General features: G+C 46.8%; 1 protein-coding gene across 2 annotated transcripts in view; it reads right to left on the bottom strand.

Moving 5' to 3' along the window:
- Positions 1-3,258: 3,258 nt before the first annotated feature.
- LOC123061551 (glycerol-3-phosphate acyltransferase 1) overlaps positions 3,259-18,015 on the bottom strand; it is a 32,104-nt gene continuing 17,347 nt past the window's right edge. Inside the window, exons 1-2 of one of the 2 annotated variants that reach the window (XM_044484706.1) lie at positions 11,277-12,209; positions 3,259-4,347 (exon numbers count right to left, since the gene is read on the bottom strand). In XM_044484706.1, coding sequence (XP_044340641.1) covers positions 3,487-4,347; positions 11,277-12,026 — 1,611 coding nt within the window. In that variant the 5' untranslated portion in view covers positions 12,027-12,209 and the 3' untranslated portion in view covers positions 3,259-3,486. Of the gene's footprint in view, positions 4,348-11,276; positions 12,210-18,015 lie in introns of those variants that run through there. The other variant, XM_044484707.1, reaches the window with a different exon arrangement.

Here is an 18,015-nt window from a genome sequence, read left to right as displayed (position 1 = left end):
GGCGGTCCAAAGACCAGAGACCCAGCCGAGGAAGAATCAATAAACAAGTAACCTATTTATTATTTGGGCACGTGGGAAGAGCATTGAATCCGAAGAAGAAGACTATTCTTTTCAGTTTTGCAAAACGCAGAAAGAAGACACTGTAAGAGCCATATAGAAATCCCAAGGACTTTATTGCATCAGAGGAATGAACCAATTCAGTACAAAGCAGGCACGTAGGCCCAAATAAGTAGCCCAAAAAAGATAGCTAAAGAGATTGAAGAGAGGAAAGCATTTGAGAGCAGAGTAGACCCCAGTCGAACTGGACCAGGACAGGGCCAACATCTGGATTTATCTCCTTCTCCGCAGATGTACGGTGCAAGCGCAATAGCTCTCTCTCCAAGTGACCAACATGCCGAATGGCAGAGACTGCAACCGTTATGGAAGAACGAAGGGAGCTCTTATAGGCCATCATACAGTCATAATTATAGTCTCGAACCACAAACCCATACAGCTGCAAAAAAACTTGTGGCCTGGAGGGCAGCCTATTCATAAGCATGGACAAAACCACACCAGGCCGAGCTCCAAAAAAATTCTCGTCGCGGAACCGGAGCAGAACTATCCCCTGGAAGCTCTAGTACTACCCCAGCAAGAACGGACCCATCCCCCGTGACCTCACACAGATACAAAAGCGCTGGCAAAGAACACGGAGCCACCACGGCTTCCAAAATGAGTATAACAGTTGAAATAAGAGCACACATCCTGCTCACACGCAACGAAATTATAAAAAAAACTAAAAAATAACACGGCCCCTGGAGCAGATCCGGAATAGCGAGACTATCAGTACATCAACAACCATGATAACATGCATAGACAAGTAAATACATCTGAACCCGCAGGTAACGAACATGCAATGGAAAAGGAGAGCAAACCTTGAGGAGCAGCAGCAGGTCACAGATTCAGAAACAGATCAGCTTTTCCAACCTACAAAATAAATGCAGACAGAACCATTAGAACACAGCAAGTCACAGAGAACATGTATATTCCATCAAAGGTACTAAACAAGTGCAGAGCCACACGATGGCACCAGAACAATTCTTCTTTTAACCAAAGGAAACAACATCACTTAGCATAACAAAACACCATCCACTACATCCATAGCAGCTTTTAATCACTGAGCAATCAAACTGTAGACATGCAGGAAGCGAAGGACCATCAATCAACCTCAACCACCGCATTTTTTCAAGCAAAGTAACAAACACAAGAAGTATAAACATTCAGGGCCACTGCAGAGGCAGCAGCCAAACAAAACGGACTAAGCACGACATCTTCTCGGACCTAATGTTTCGGGCTATCACTAAGCAATGCATCTCTCGACAATCCAGAAATAGAGACAAACATGCAAAAGAGAAGCACATTACCGGAATGACGAAGCACAAATGGAAGAGCATCCAGCAAGCGAACATGGACGAACAACCGACCAACCTGAAAACAACCTAAAACACAAACTATACTCATATTAGCCACCGACGAACAGCATGAAGCATGCACATGCACACATAACGGAACACGAAAATGGCAAAGCAGAGCACACGGTAGCAGGCAACCATCCTATCGAGAAGCACCCAACCATTTCAACAAACACCTCAAAGGCATATGTCCACACAGAGGCAAAAGAGATAAGCACTAACCTGGACAACAAGAACGTAATGGCGCACGCTCCCACACAAGAGCCAACGGGAAAATCGGCAGCAAACTACGCACCAATGGAGCAAAGACAAGCAAAGGAGGTCGGTAAATAGGAGAAGGAACGGCAGAAACGAACATGGAAAGTATAAGAAGATGAACCTCAACCAACACCACCCATGGAGGAACGCGCGGCCATGGTGAGAACCGCAACGTAAGCTGGCCGAACTGGATGAAGGCAGGCGAACAGGAGAGGACGCGGCAGCGTGGAAGCGTGGACGAAAGCGAGCGAACGAAGCGGCGTGGAGGAAATGAGGGATAGAAGGAGGAGAGGGGAAAGCCGAAGAGAAAAGCTCCCCCGGCCACCGCGATGGCAGGGGCAATCCTCACAGAGGCGCATGGGAACCCACCACACATGCATCGACACGCGGCCTACCTGTCGGTCCCAGGGGTTCCAGAGCCCACTGTCATAGGCTGCAACGACCCCACAGAGGCCACCCGCCAGAATGCGCACCGCCGACGCACACGCCGGTCACGCCGGGCGTCACGCGTACCCACGTTGCACCGCACGCACATCCATCGGCCCCGCCCATGCGTAGGGAACAGTAACAGGCCACCAGCGAGGCCACGCGCAAGTATACGTATAGTAATAAACCAACGAGCAACGGACCAGTGGCCCCGTCCCATCGCATGTCCCACAGTCAGCAGCACGCGGCAGAGCACACGAACGCCCGAGCGAATCCAGCCGAACCACCAACCCGAGCAGAGCCACCACCCATCCCGCCCAGCCGCGCACAGATCGGCGACGGGTCAAAGCAAACGCACGCAAGCACTCAAGCCCAGTGACGCGCGGGACCAGCGAACGCGGGTCCCAAGCAGCAGCGACCAACGACGGCGCAGAAGATGGTGATCGATGACCTGGGGATAAAAAGCGGCAGTACAACCCGGAAACGACGCGGCATGGCGTTGCCGTTCGACGAGACGAGCGAGACGAGACCGCTCGCCCACTCCGCTCGCCCACTCTCCATGCGCCGGGCCGGCCGAATCATGAGGTCAGCAGGTGAAACGGGCAACGCGCACACGGGAAAAAGACACCAGGAAGCTGACGCGCGGGGCCATGCGTCAGCGAGGCCCACTTGCAGCCGGAGCACCAGCCAGCGAGAGGGTAACAGAAGAATACCTAGCGCACGCGGCGCGGCACGAGCGGCTGCCTCGCGCCCGCGCACCGGACGAAGCAGCACCCAGGCGTTTCGATCCAAGTGGATACAGCGCCAGGCCCACACGTCATCCCTAGCCATGATCCACCGCTCGGTAAAATCCACAGGAATGAATTCTAGCAACGATCGGACGGGCAAAACGCGAAAAAAGACTTAGTCAACCCTCATCGAACGGCCAGCAAAGAAACTGTTGGAGGGAGCATTCTCCAAACGAGTTGGCCAGCCACTGTATTGTTTTAAATATGATTGACTGGGTGCAGTCAACATTAATGGAGTAAAAATTTACTTCACTAATTTTATTCTGCCCGATCATCCCAACTTTTAGGGAGTTAGAAATGCCCTTAACAACAAGACGTCGTAGCTTCAAAAGAAAAAAGAAAAAAACAAGAGGTCGTTGTTTGATTAGATTTCAGTACAGTCGTTTATTTATCGACTCTGGCAGCAAACCAGTTTTTGTCAACACACGAGTAAGAGAAAACTCAATAGATCCACTACTCCCCGAACAGATTACGTTACTTCCGGATAGGAGTGACTAATATTTGGCGAATTTTGATTTGCAGGACGGTTGTATTTAGAGAACACGCTCAGCTGCTGCGCGAGTCCTCTACTTGCGGACCACGCCGTCGTTCCCGGCGAGCATGATGTACTTGTCACGGCGACTGAGCCCGGTGCATTCGAACCCAAGCGCCTCGCCGAGCCGGCGCTGGACCCAGTTGGCTACCTCGGCGCTGGTCCTCCCGCCTGCGCGCGTCTGATCCCGTGGCACGGCGCCGAGGAACTCCACCCGGTACGCGGGCACAGGGTTGGCGAAGAACGCCACGGGGTCGAGCCACTTGTGGCCGCTGGCCGTGGTGCCATACAGCGACGTCACCTGCGCGTCCAGCGCCACGGGCTCCATGTCGTCGGCCAGCTCGGCGAACAGCGGGCTGAACCGCAGCAGGTAGGGCTCGCGGCAGGTGGTGCCCTCGGGGCAGACCGCGAGGTCTCCCTGCTCCAGCAGCCGCGACATCATGGCGGCGTCGTGGTCGCGGTCGCGCGTCAGCCGCACCGTCTTGATGGGCGCGATGATCTCGGAGAGCCGGCTGAGGCTGTACGTCACGGCTGGCACCGGCTTCTGCAGCGCGGCGGTTAGCATGATCGGGTCCACCAGCGTCCGGTGCGTGCACACGAACAGGACGCCCCTGCGCTTGGCGCCGGCCTCCGGGACGCGGCGGCCGGAGGTGCGGAAGCAGACCCCAGCGAGCGCGCTGGCTGCAAAGCTGATGTTGTATGGCAGGACGATGCCAATGGAGATGCGGATGACGGAGAGTATAAAACCGAGCGGCAAAAACAGGAAGAAGGCGAGCATGGCGGGGGCGGTGGGCAGAAATGCGAGGCGTCCGTCGTGGAAGATGAGCGGCTTCGGGTACCTCTCTCGCGGCAGACGGGCAGTCTCGCCACTCTCCCAGCTGACCACGTAAAGCTCCTGCGTTAAACCAGGCCACCGATCAAGACTCAGTAACCGTGGGAAAAAATTGTCTTCCGAAGAAAATGAACATCAAAGGATAAATTTCTTTCTAGGTATGGTTAGACTTCAATCGACTGAGATTTCATCAAGTGACAAAACATATAAAAAGAATAAATAAAAAATAAAACAAAATTTTACACGAATCTTCGTATAAGATGTGTCATGAATATAGCATCGTTAAGTCTCATCGGCTGAGATTTAACAATCTGGCTTTTCCTTTTCATTGGGTATTACTAGTCGGTTGAAAATCAATTGATCCATCGTCGTACAGGATAAACATAGAAGCTACAGCCAAGAAAGCGAAGAACCAGTGGATCAGTCACCGCAGTTGTCTATTAAAGCCATGTTCGGATACACTCCGCTCCGCCACAGCAGCTCCCGGAGTGGAAGGAGCACCAGCACTATTGCTGGGAGCGGCTCAGACCGCGCTTCTCGCGCGGAGCGGAGTTAGCTGACGGGAGAGATTCCAAACACTCCCTAAGTCTTCTATTAGTAACTTAGCACTAGCTGTGTGACCCATCCATTTACATGCCTAGATTTACTGGGTACCGTCAGTCAAGTTTAGAGTGATCTAAAACGTTTTACATTTGTTTGCAGATGTTGTATTATAAAATTCAAAATGTTTTGAAATGTAAAAGCAAGTTGAGATGTTAACATTTTGATACATTAATTCTCTAGGCTCGTTAAGGCAATTTCAGTGGTCACATTTATGTTAGTTACAATATGAGATTTCTAACATGTTAACTTAATAGTAATAATGCTTGTTTTCCTTAATTTTCAAATATGTTTTTGGATGTATAGACATTATTAAAGGGCATGCCTTTTCATGGAAAGTATTTTCATCAAGGGGCATGGAAGAGAGAAACAACTGTGTTTTAGTGAAAGGACATGAGGGCATCCAACTTGGACCCTCAAAACGTCCGGACCGAATTGTCTAGATACTGCAAGCCATCCAACTTGATACCATATTGGTCCGTGGACGTATTCAGTTATCTGAAATCCCGCAAACTGGACGCGTATCGGGGGAGGGGGGGGGGGGGGGGTTGCATCTGGTCCTTCACCATGTACGTCACACACCCTATACAGTTCCATCAAAAACATCTCCCGCGTCAATGGCCTCTCCCCCGTGACCACACCTCCGCTCCCTCAAAAACACTTTTCAAAAAAAAGTTGACAATTTTTTAAAAATATCCATGAATTTAAAAAACATTTATTACATCACAATTTATGCACGAATATGAAAAAATACCTGTGGATTATGAATTGTGTTCACGAGTTTCATAATTGTTCAGGATTTTAAAAAATGATCACGAAATTTACAAAATGTTCAAGGATTTTAATAATATCTGTAAATCTAAAGAAGATCACGCATATTCAAGGATTTTAATAATATCTGTAAATCTAAAGAAGATCACACATATGAACAAATGTTCACAATTTTGCAGAAAACTTTTTTAATTTACCAAAATGCTTAAGAATTTAAACTATGTTCTTGAATTTCAAAATATATTCATAAATATGAATTTCCATAATAACATTTGGGAGGAAAATAATTAATACCAAAACTAAATAATGGCGTAACAAAGCATGTATTATCCTCTAGTGATTTAAAATTCTATTAGTGATTAGTCTTAGTGACGACAATCATCTAGTAGGTTTTCCAAACTAACTAAATTGCCAAGGATATAGGTGTGCATGCTTCTCCTAGTCCCATATGTTAGCCTTTTTTATTTGATGCATGGTTTAGAAAAAGCTTGAAAGGTATTCAATTTTTTGTAGAATACATTGTACCTAAATATTTGAATCATACTACTTTTGATCCTCTCAACAAACAATTATACGAACTTAACATGTCACCTTGCATGAAAAAAAACTACATTAACATGCACTGCACATGCTACTTATATTCTTATATTCAATACTGTTCTAATACTATAAAATAAGTACATAATTGTGCGTGTGTTGACCATATTAGTTAAATTGTGTAAATGATTTTATTATGTAAATACTTGTTTGGTAAGCATTTATTTGCTTACTAAAGAAAACAAAATTTATTTGTCAAAAAAGTCGAGTTTTTTGCTAAGGATAAAATCAATAGAGAGAGAGAGAGTGATAGAGAGAGAGAGAGGAACATAGATTAAGTTGGAGGAGATTTTAGTGGATGACTGAACTCTACATTTTCTTTAAATATATACGGAGAGATGAAATACAACAAATTATATGCATTTTGGTTTTAATTATTATATTAATAGCATAATACGAATGCTTCATATAAAAATCATTAAATAATTCTAACCAATTCCCGCAATAAAGTACGGTTACTATTTCTATTTTGTTAGACAATAATTAGGTATTTCTATGATGACCAGCTTAGCCAAACGCAATGTACACATAGATTGCACAGTCCGTGGCTGGATGGTAAGGAGCAAGACTGGGTCACAACTACAAGACAAAACAAACCATGAACCACCATTTGTCTGTTTGTTTTGGCAAAAAAGAAACAATGCAAAAGGGGCAGATAAAGGGGAACTAAAACAACTTCCCATAGTTGCAAGCGCGACTTCCACGTGTGAGGTTTCCACAACCTCCTATTGGAGCCACCGCCGATCTGTCTCGTTTCTGTGACCTTAGGCTGAGGGACGCGTGGTGGATCCTGGCCCTTGCCGACAGGAAGGCTATTGCTTTTGTGTCTAGGTGTTTCTAGTTTGTTTAGGGTTTATGTGTCTTGCTTAGTACGGCGAGGAGGTGGCGGCTTCGTGAAGGTGAAATAAAGTTCTCGCTCCTAGACCCTTAGTTCATCCACATCCACAGTGTGTGAGATGTCAAGTAGAAAATCTCTTCTGGATCTCGAACTCAAGTCACCCGGATTTTCTAAAAAGTAGAAGATAATAGTAATAATTCCATTTTTTATGTGTATGTATGGCTCTGATACGATGTTGAAATATATTGCCCGTCTCTCTCCATCAGTTCGGACTATTGGAATAGTTGACTGGAGCATGATTTCAATATGGTAACCGAACTAAGAGGTCTTAAGTTCAAGAACCGAGTGGGCTGGAGCATGAATTCAATAGCGAGGTTTAATTTATCTATCAAATATAATATATGTTATTATACATATGTACAGAAAAAACACCTAGCTTTTAATATGGCAAATATTACACACATCACACACACACACACACACACACACACACACACACACACTACTATTATAAATCCATGAGTTCTTCCTTTTATTGTGTAGCTCACATGATTGTATTTCCTAATAAATTATACGAATATGTCGAATACATCTATATGTACATGGAAAATGTTTTCAGAATATCTTGAGATGTATGTCATGGATTTTTTTTAAAGTGCTCACTAGAGCTCTGGCGGGCTTGGTTGCTCCTTTTCTAAAAAATATGTTTTCCACCCATCCAAATTTATCAAAATTAATCTCATATGTAAATGGCATAATTTCATTTGCATTAGTCAAGTTTGCAATCTATGCTCATTTCAGACAACTCTCCATTATCTCTCTTTGGCCTTGGTTGGTAAAACACCTTAGGGGTCCGGACCCTCATTAAAGCAAAGGGTTAATTAGATAAATGCAATTGCAATTCTATCGATTCATAGAAATGTCACTGCAACTTCCCTCTGTCGAAAAATGCCACTGCAACTTTGCTTCGTCCTTATAGATGCCATTATGTAAAATTTCTGACTAAGATACCCCTATCTTCCTCCTTGTCTTCTTCTTCCTTCATCCATACCCCTCTCACCCGAAGCAGCAATAGCCCACATCCTCCTATCTTTCCAAAAGCAGCAACTACAACTCATGGCGAGGCCTCTTCGATGACTCCCTCCCTCGATCTCCGTCCGGCATCTCCCTCCCGTGTCCTCCCTCAGGCATCTCCTTCCAGCGTGTCCTTCCTGTGGCCCCACCTGTCTCCCGCCAGTAGCGCGTCTTGCATCGCCATCCTACCATCTCTTTGGCTCCCCGCAGCAGCGCTGCTGCAGTTGTTCAAGTAACCACATCACTCGGAGAGGCATAATCCATCAGATTCAATGATTTGGGAGAAGATCAAAAGACATGTCAGATCGCAGCAGCTAGCCCTGCTCCCCGCCAAATCAGTAGCCACACAACATCAATTGTGCACCTAGCACACATCAGCAGAAAAATACAATGCGGCATCGCATGCAGTAACAACAGGAATGGTGGCATCTCCGATGAGTTCTTTGGGCTCCTATATGTGGTGGTGTATTGCTGCTCTTTCTCTCCCCCATGTGTCTCTCTTCCAGCTGTTGGCAAGCAAAGGTTGAACGACGATCGCAGAGCATGGTGGCCGATGCAGGGGTGTAGATGGGCGCGAGTTGTGGGGTGCAGCTGCGTGGCGTGCTACCGTCAGGCGGGCCAACAAATCCAATGCAACAAGGCAGCCATGGCAGCACCTACGCAGAGAGAGAGAGAGAGAGAGAGAGAGAGAGAGAGAGAGAGAGAGAGAGAGAGAGAGAGAGAGAGAGAGAGAGAGAGAGAGAGAGAGAGAGAGAGAGAGAGGAGTGGATGAAGGAAGTAGAGGACAAGGAGGAAGACAGGGTTATTTCAGTCAGAAATTTTACATAATGGCATCTATAAGGGCGATGCAAAGTTGTAGTGGCATTTTTCAAAAGAGGGAAGATGCAGTGACAATTCTCTAAATCGATAGAATTGCGGTGGCATTTATCTAAAGCAAAACAAGAAAATCATGTCTGCCCTCGATCGACAAAAGCTCAATTGATAGCATTGCCATCACCAACCAAAACACATAGTATAAAATAGCCTTTTCTCTTCATCAACTTAATTTTTGAAACAGGCGCTTCTCACTTTGATTCGATATTCACCGGTTGATTTTAGACGGGGTTCCATGCTTTCTACCATGTTTGTAAGTTGTGAGAAAAATAACAAATGCAGACACTTCTATCAGAAACATGGCTATTCTAGCTCACCAACGTTTTTTTGCATACCTTGCGAATAAATGACTATTTCACAATAAGTTACTGGCACATGATGCACCCTCATATCAACATACCGGTTTTTTGTTTTTTTCCAAAGCTTTCAACCGAGTTTTCAAAATTTGTTAACTAAGCGACGGCGTTGACGGATGAATGGACTAGCAAGGATGATGCAGATCTCTCTTTCGAAGATGGATCGGCGGTTCGATGATGATGGCAGCGCCTAAAACGTGTGCATATGGTGTACGCTTTTAGGTCCGCTGCCCTGGTTGTGGGTTCCGATATGTTATGCGGATGGACTGGCGACGACATCGATTTTAGATATAAAGAGTGAGAGCACTCCACATTATCAAGTTTTATAGGTGTGAGTGATGGCTTCGGGTGGCTTGATATATGTTCTTATTAGACTCATGTTGAATAATAAATAAAGATGACCGTATGATTGATGCAGAAGCCCGATTGAAGGTCTTAACCTCCTTTTCAAAAAAAAATTTGTTCTGCCAGGAGCGCGCAAAATCCATTCTCCTCGCTCCTGTAACTCCCCACTATGCTGCCACTTCAATACAGACACAAAGCTTTTTTTTTGGGGGGATGAGATGCAAAGCTTCAATGCAATTCCAAGTTAATGCCTCGTTCTGTCGTGCCGATGTTTGCCGCTGTATAGGCACTTGCGGGAGGTGCCTTGGGAGGAAGAACAAGGTTTTAACTGTCACCAAACATACTAAAGATTCCCATGTACCGACCACACCAGAGATTGGATCTGAGATCGGACACTCCCAGTGTCTCGCCAAGTTTATCCATCTCTTCTGTCCAGTAAAAGAAAAGGTGTGTCCATTCCGCCTCCAGAGTACCAAAAAAGCGTGTAGCCAAAATCTAAAAGTAAATTTGAGTTGCCTAGTGTCGGCCCGTCGGTGTGTTATTGCTCAAGTAGGAGTGGTACATCCCTTCCCCTATTTTTCTTCCCGACCCCACACTTATCATGCTGCCACACGTACAAGACAGGGAGTCCTGTCCGCGTAGTACGGTCACGTCTTTTTTCTCTCTAAATATTATTAATGGAGACGGTTGGGAACGCGATAGCTGAAAGTGATTAAAAAAAGGTACATATGTGACTTATCTCCTTGCGCTCAAAAGAGTCTCTCTCCCCATTATTCCTTGGAAGCGTCCACAAACGGAACTGATGTGCAGATGATGAATGGTGTGCACGACCGCCGCACGATGGACGTCTGTTGCCATGCATGGACGGAAGCAATTGATTGTCGTGCACAAATCGTTGGCAAAGTGTAGTGTGCATAGCAGTGCTCGTCGAGAAATCCGTTGGTGCAAAAGGCTTACCTCTCTCCGCTCATCTGTACATGATGTTTCAGGTGCTGGCATAATAATTGTAAGGGCAAAATGACTTGGTGATGCATTTTATCGGATGTCATTTACACGTACATATTCTTTTGAAAAGGAGGATGTGAGAGTACGTTTGGACGAGTAATTGTGCCCTGTGCTTAGGTAAGTACTAGTCACTCCGTTTATAAATATAAGATGTTCTAACATTTTTCATAAAAATTAACAGAACGAAACTGTAGGGCACCACGCTGAATTTAAGCACGCAAGACAATGCAAAAGAAGTCACCACTTGGGAACGTTGGGACTTGGGACTACGTGGGTACAGTGATGAACTAAAGACAATCGTACGTATAGTACTATGGGGGTGTTTGGTTCAGGGACTTTTTAGTCCCAGAGATTAGAAAAAGTCCCTAAAAAGTCCCTAGGAACCAAACGGGAGGGACTTTTTCTACGGGAACTAGAAAAAGACTCTACTAAAGAGTTTTTTTTGATTAGTCTCTGGGACTAGAAAAAGTCCTAGGACTTCTAAACCAAACACCCAGTGAAGTAATAAGGAGAAAAAGCGCGAACGAATGCACCTTGCAGTAGGGGGCAGAGAGGTGGTCGAGTGGGTTGGAGCTCCCGACGACGGCAACGTCGGCCATGTTGCCGTCTGCTTCGAACGCCTCCCTCAGCGCCTTCTGCCCCAGGCCCGGGCCTGATCCTGACCCGCACAGCAGCCCGGTGAAATACAACACGCGCCCTACCTCAACCATCTGAAGCTCGCACCCGACAACCACGTTGGCGGCCATGTACTCTTTAAGGAAGCACTCCGCCATTACCCTCGGCGTGCTCGTCAGCGCCACCTTCCTCTTCGCCGGCAGCCACAGGTGGTCGTACACCTGTGCGTGGAGCCTCTCCATGTAGAACTTTGGCAGGACGGCGCGGGCCACAAGGTCCGCGTCCCGTGGCCTGAGCCCGACGAAGGTGACGAACGTCATGATCCGGACGCCGGCGTCGGAGCGCTCGCCGAGTATCCATACAAGGGGGGAGAAGCCGAGCAGCACCAGCGCCCGGAGCGGGCTGCCGCCCTCGAAGGCGACGAGCATGAAGTAGGGGAAGATGCCGGTGGACCTCAGGAGCCCGCCGTGGAAGTCGCACACCACCGTCCTATCAGCGGCGGACGGCATGGTGCGCTCGGAGCTGGAGATGGCTTCGGTGGACGGCTTGGTGGTGGTGGTGGAGTTACGGCAGTACTGGAAGGCATTGCTGCGGAGCTTCCTGGCCGCGCGGTACAAGTTGATGAGCCAGTGGACGGCTACCTTGGGGAGAATGGCGTGCAAGACCATCTCCTGTTTCCTATGTCCGCACGGACACTGTATCTGTGCAAGCTTCACCAACTTGCCTTTCTGATGGTGTCTTGCTGCTACAAAGGGCGAAGTGCTCGGGATAGGAGAGACGATGAAAAGGTGGGTGGTGCCAGTCGTGGGCTCTTGGCAGTCGCACTGTGGTAGTGCGGGTTTACAGGAGATTCATCGGCAACGGATATATGGGGATGAGAGGAAGGAACGGGATCAAGCTGTGGAAGATAATTAAGGTGGTAGGTGGGAGAAATTAGGGGACAGACCTATAGGAGTATCATTCAAAGGTTCATGTCGTTGTAGCTGATAGGTAAAATTGTCCACGTCATCAATGTCGTGGGTTTTTTGCGGCAATAGTCATGGTTTGAGATTTTTGTGTAGACAATCTATCAAACCTACACCATGCGACGTACCTAGATTCTTTACATACAGTGGGTGTCTTGAGTGACCACATTTGAGTCAGTCTGATGGACGTCGGCTTCTCTGACGATTGGGATTTGGTTGTTATGTCAACTGGGTTGATCGATATCGAGCCAGCCGAGTGAATCTCCTGGCAAAAACTCAGCCCATTTGAGCCTACTGGGTCGAATCCTGATCGTGGGCCTACCCCGGGGGATCCCACCGCCAGTAACCCCCCGAGTCCTTCAAGGTCTCTGGGATCGCGCCGACTCCTTGGATGAGGAAAGTTTTTGGTGGGAACTGGCTGTGATAGTCATCTAGCCGACTGAGTCGAGGCCTTGCTCGAAGCGTATCGAAAAGGTTACCTAAAAGCAATTTTAAGTACCAGACTCATTAATACCCTACATGCTTAGCGGGGAGCCTGGCTTGTGGCTCGTCAAAGAGCATATCATGGATCCCGAGTGATGTTGAAGAACACCTGGTCTTATCCTAGTGGGTCATTGCCAGTTTGTGCCGATCCTCATCTTCAAAACTCAGCCATCCAACTTGGGCATTTGGTTAGGGGGCCAACTAGCTAGTGTCACAGGGGTTGCCGAATCCATATATGCTTGGCGTCTCGAGTGAGCTATGACTTGTGAGAGGTAGTCATTGACTCTTTTTTCTAAACAAAAATGAATGTCTGAGTATGAACGTGTCTGGTAGAGCACCAAGTGCAAACCTGGAACTGCTCGGAGAGGTACTTGGTACCCCTCTCTTGGTTTGCCCAATGCATGATGTGACGCCTAACATGGTCAAGCTTTAGTCAAAACCGAACCATAGGCAACACGAAGGATGACAGTCGTCAAACGGAATATTTGACCATAATGTCCCCTCAATTGCGCGCATTGAGTGCAGAACATCGAGTGGGTTACGCCATGTGCCACTGTACCAAGGTGTGATCACCTTGGGTCCCATGCAAAACGTGCACATGATGAACTGTAGTCGTCGTCGTAGTAGTAGTAGTAGTCGGTTGTACGTGGCATGCGGCGAAACCACGAAGTAATGATGTTGCCTCAATTACAGCGCATGGTTCGGGCGGTTACTCCTATGACGACTCGGGATTTGATTCTGTGTGGTGGATGATTTGACAACATTGCGTTTTGAATCCCATTACTGGTGAGATTTCAATGCTAACCGTTTCACCTCCGCTCGCTTATTTAAAGGCACACTGTGGGGAGGGTTACTTTTGCCCGATTTTGGATGCTTCTCCTTTCTCTCACTGTTTTTGCGCTCTTGTAAGTGCCTCGAGCGAGCGCGACACCAGATTTTCTCTCACCACTTCCCCTCCTCACGACCATGTCAAAGGCAAGGAGGAGGCGCTTAGCTGCCACCGTCGCTAGAGAATCCTCTGCGACCATCCCTCTTTTGAGTGATGGCAACTGATGGGGTCCTATGTATCGGGGGTGGCTAAGCACCATAGAGCCCGGCCTCATCAACTATAAGGAGCCCACTAGGCCCATTCCAAGGAGCAAACCCTAGAAGGCGATGACGACCTTCGTGCCCTCCAAGATTAGAAGGCGGAAGTGCCCCTGATCGCATGTACCGCCATGTAAACCCTGGACCTCTCATGTCTATATAAATGGAGGCCTAGGGTCCTCCTCATCATCTATCCATAGGTAGAAAACTCTCGGTAGCAATCGCATACACCATTGTAACCCCTCGCATGAGGTATCCCTCCATCATGAATAATGAAAACCAGCAGGACGTAGGGTATTACTCTTCAGAGGCCCGAACCAAGATAAACCCTGGTGTGACCTTCAATCAAGGACTTCCAGCTGCGCTTGGACCCATACCGAGGAAACTGGCGGTATTTTGCACCAGTTAGTGCGCCAGGCATGGGTGGCGCTGGCTGGAGACTGATCTTGGATCAAATATTTTTCTGCTTCTGGCGGCCTTCCGTCGGGAGAGAGCCTAACCTTTGGCTCCTTCACATTCATCTCTAAGGGGGTAGGTCGTGTCGACATCAACTCACCGGCTAGCCCCGTCATCCCAGGATTGAAGGAAATATGCCCTAGAGGCAATAATAAAGTTATTATTTATTTCCTTATATCATGATAAATGTTTATTATTCGTGCTAGAATTGTATTAACCGGAAACATAATACATGTGTGAATACATAGACAAACAGAGTGTCACTAGTATGCCTCTACTTGACTAGCTCGTTAATCGAAGATGGTTATGTTTCCTAGCCATAGACATGAGTTGTCATTTGATTAACGGGATCACATCATTAGGAGAATGATGTGATTAACTTGACCCATTCCATTAGCTTAGCACTTGATCGTTTAGTTTGTTGCTATTGCTTTCTTCATAACTTATACATGTTCCTATTACTATGAGATTATGCAACTCCCGTTTACCGGAGGAACATTTTGTGTGCTACCAAACATCACAACGTAACTAGGTGATTATAAAGGTGCTCTATAGGTGTCTCCGAAGGTACATGTTGGGTTGGCGTATTTCGAGATTAGGATTTGTCACTCCGATTGTCGGAGAGGTATCTCTGGGCCCTCTCGGTAATGCACATCACTTAAGCCTTGCAAGCATTGCAACTAATAAGTTAGTTGTGGGATGATGTATTATGGAACGAGTAAAGAGACTTGCCGGTAACGAGATTGAACTAGGTATTGAGATACCAACGATCGAATCTCGGGGAAGTAACATATCGATGATAAAGGGAACAACGTATGTTGTTATGCGGTCTGACCGATAAAGATCTTCGTAGAATATGTGGGAGCCAATATGAACATCCAGGTTCCGCTATTGGTTATTGACCGGAGACATGTCTCGGTCATGTCTACATAGTTCTCGAACCCGTAGGGTCCGCACGCTTAAAGTTTCGGTGACGATTGTATTATGAGTTTATGTGATTTGATGTACTTAAGGTAGTTCGGAGTCCCGGATGAGATCGGGGACATGACGAGGAGTCCCGAAATGGTCGAGACGTAAATATCAATATATTGGACGACTATATTCGGACATCGGAAAGGTTCCGAGTGATTCGGGTATTTTCGGGGGTACCGGGGAGTTACGGGAATACGAGGAAGAAGTAATGAGCCTCATGGGCCAAGTGGTGGAAGAGAGGAGGCAGGGCGCGCGCCCCCCCTAGCCCAAACCGAATTGGACTAGGGGGCCGGCCCCCCTTTCCTCTTTTTCCTCCTTCTCCTTCCTTCTCCTTCTCCTCCTTCCTTTCCTCCTCCTAGTAGGAGTAGGAAAGGGGAGTCATACTCCTACTAGGAGGAGGACTCCTCCTCCTGGCGCGCCCATAGAGGGCCGGCTAGCCTCCCCCCTTGCTCCTTTATATACAGGGGCAGGGGGGCACCTCTAGACACACAAGTTGATCAGTTGATCTCTCCCAGTCATGTGCGGTGCCCCCTCCACCATATTCCACCTCAGTCATATCGTAGCGGTGCTTAGGCGAAGCCCTGCGTCGGTAGCAACATCATCACCGTCACCACGCCGTCGTGCTGACGGAACTCTCCCGTGAAGCTCTGCTGGATTAGAGTTCGCGGGACGTCATCGAGCTGAACGTGTGCTGAACTCGGAGGTGCCGTGCGTTCGGTACTTGGATCGGGCTGATCGTGAAGACGTATGACTACATCAACCGCGTTGTGCTAACACTTCCGCTTTCGGTCTACGAGGGTACGTGGACAACACTCTCCCCTCTCGTTGCTATGCATCACCATGATCTTGCGTGTGCGTAGGAATTTTTTTGAAATTACTACGTTCCCCAACAGTGGCATCCGAGCCTAGGTTTTATGCGTTGATGCTTGTGCACGAGTAGAACACAAGTGAGTTGTGGGCGATATAAGTCATACTTCTTACCAGCATGTCATACTTTGGTTCGGCGGTATTGTTGGATGAAGCGGCCCGGACCGACATTACATGTACGCTTAGCGAGACTGGTTCTACCGACGTGCTTTGTACACAGGTGGCTGGCGGGTGTCAGTTTCTCCAACTTTAGTTGAACCAAGTGTGGCTACGCCCAGTCCTTGCGAAGGTTAAAACAACACCAACTTGACAAACTATCGTTGTGATTTTGATGCGTAGGTAAGAACAGTTCTTGCTAAGCCCGTAGCAGCCACGTAAAACTTGCAACAACAAAGTAGAGGACGTCTAACTTGTTTTTGCAGGGCATGTTGTGATGTGATATGGTCAAGACATAATACTAAATTTTATTGTATGAGATGATCATGTTTTGTAACCGAGTTATCGGCAACTAGCAGGAGCCATATGGTTGTCGCTTTATTGTGTGCAATACAATTGCGCTGTAATGCTTTACTTTATCACTAAGCGGTAGCGATAGTCGTCGAAGCATAAGATTGGCGAGACAACAACGATGCTATGATGGTGATCAAGGTGTCGCGCCGGTGACGACGGTGATCATGACGATGCTTCAGAGATGGAGATCACAAGCACAAGATGATGATGGCCATATCATATCACTTATATCGATTGCATGTGATGTTTATCTTTTATGCATCTTATCTTGCTTTGATTGACGGTAGCATTATAAAATAATCTCTCACTAAATTTCAAGATAAAAGTGTTCTCCCTGAGTATGCACCATTGCCAAAGTTCGTCGTGCCCAGACACCACGTGATGATCGGGTGTGATAAGCTCTACGTCTATCTACAACGGGTGCAAGCTAGTTTTGCACACACAGAATACTCAGGTTAAACTTGACGAGCCTAGCATATGCAGATATGGCCTCGGAACACTGAGACCGAAAGGTCGAGCGTGAATCATATAGTAGATATGATCAACATATTGATGTTCACCATTGAAAGCTACTCCATTTCACGTGATGATCGGTTATGGTTTAGTTGATTTGGATCACGTGATCACTTAGAAGATTAGAGGGCTGTCTTTCTAAGTGGGAGTTCTTAAGTAATATGATTAATTGAACTTAAATTTATCATGAACTTAGTACCTGCTAGTATCTTGCTTGTCTATGTTTGATTGTAGATAGATGGCCCGTGCTATTGTTCCGTTGAATTTTAATGCGTTCCTGGAGAAAACTAAGTTGAAATATGTTAGTAGCAATGATGCGGATTGGATCCGTGATCTGAGGTTTATCCTCATTGCTGCACAGAAGAATTATGTCCTTAATGCACCGCTAGGTGACAAAACTATTGCAGGAGCAGATGCAGACGTCATGAACGTTTGGCTAGCTCAATATGATGACTACTTGATATTTTAGTGCACCATGCTTAACAGCTTAGAATCGGGACTTCAAAGACGTTTTGAACGTCATGGATCATATGGATGTTCCAGGAGTTAAAGTTAATATTTCAAGCAAATACCCAAGTTGAGAGATATGAAGTCTCCAACAAGTTCTATAGCTAAAATATGGAGGAGAATAGCTCAAGCAGTGAGCATGTGTTCAGATTGTCTGGGTACTACAATCGCTTGAATCAAGTGGGAGTTAATCTTCCAGATAAAATAGTGATTGACAGAATTCTCTAGTCACCATGACCAAGTTAGTAGAACTTAGTGATGAACTATAATATGCAAGGGATGACGAAAACAATTCCCA

Source organism: Triticum aestivum, chromosome 3A, assembly GCF_018294505.1.
Source record: "Triticum aestivum cultivar Chinese Spring chromosome 3A, IWGSC CS RefSeq v2.1, whole genome shotgun sequence".
Classification (NCBI taxonomy): domain Eukaryota; kingdom Viridiplantae; phylum Streptophyta; class Magnoliopsida; order Poales; family Poaceae; genus Triticum; species Triticum aestivum.
This window is presented reverse-complemented; position numbering and strand designations above follow the sequence as displayed.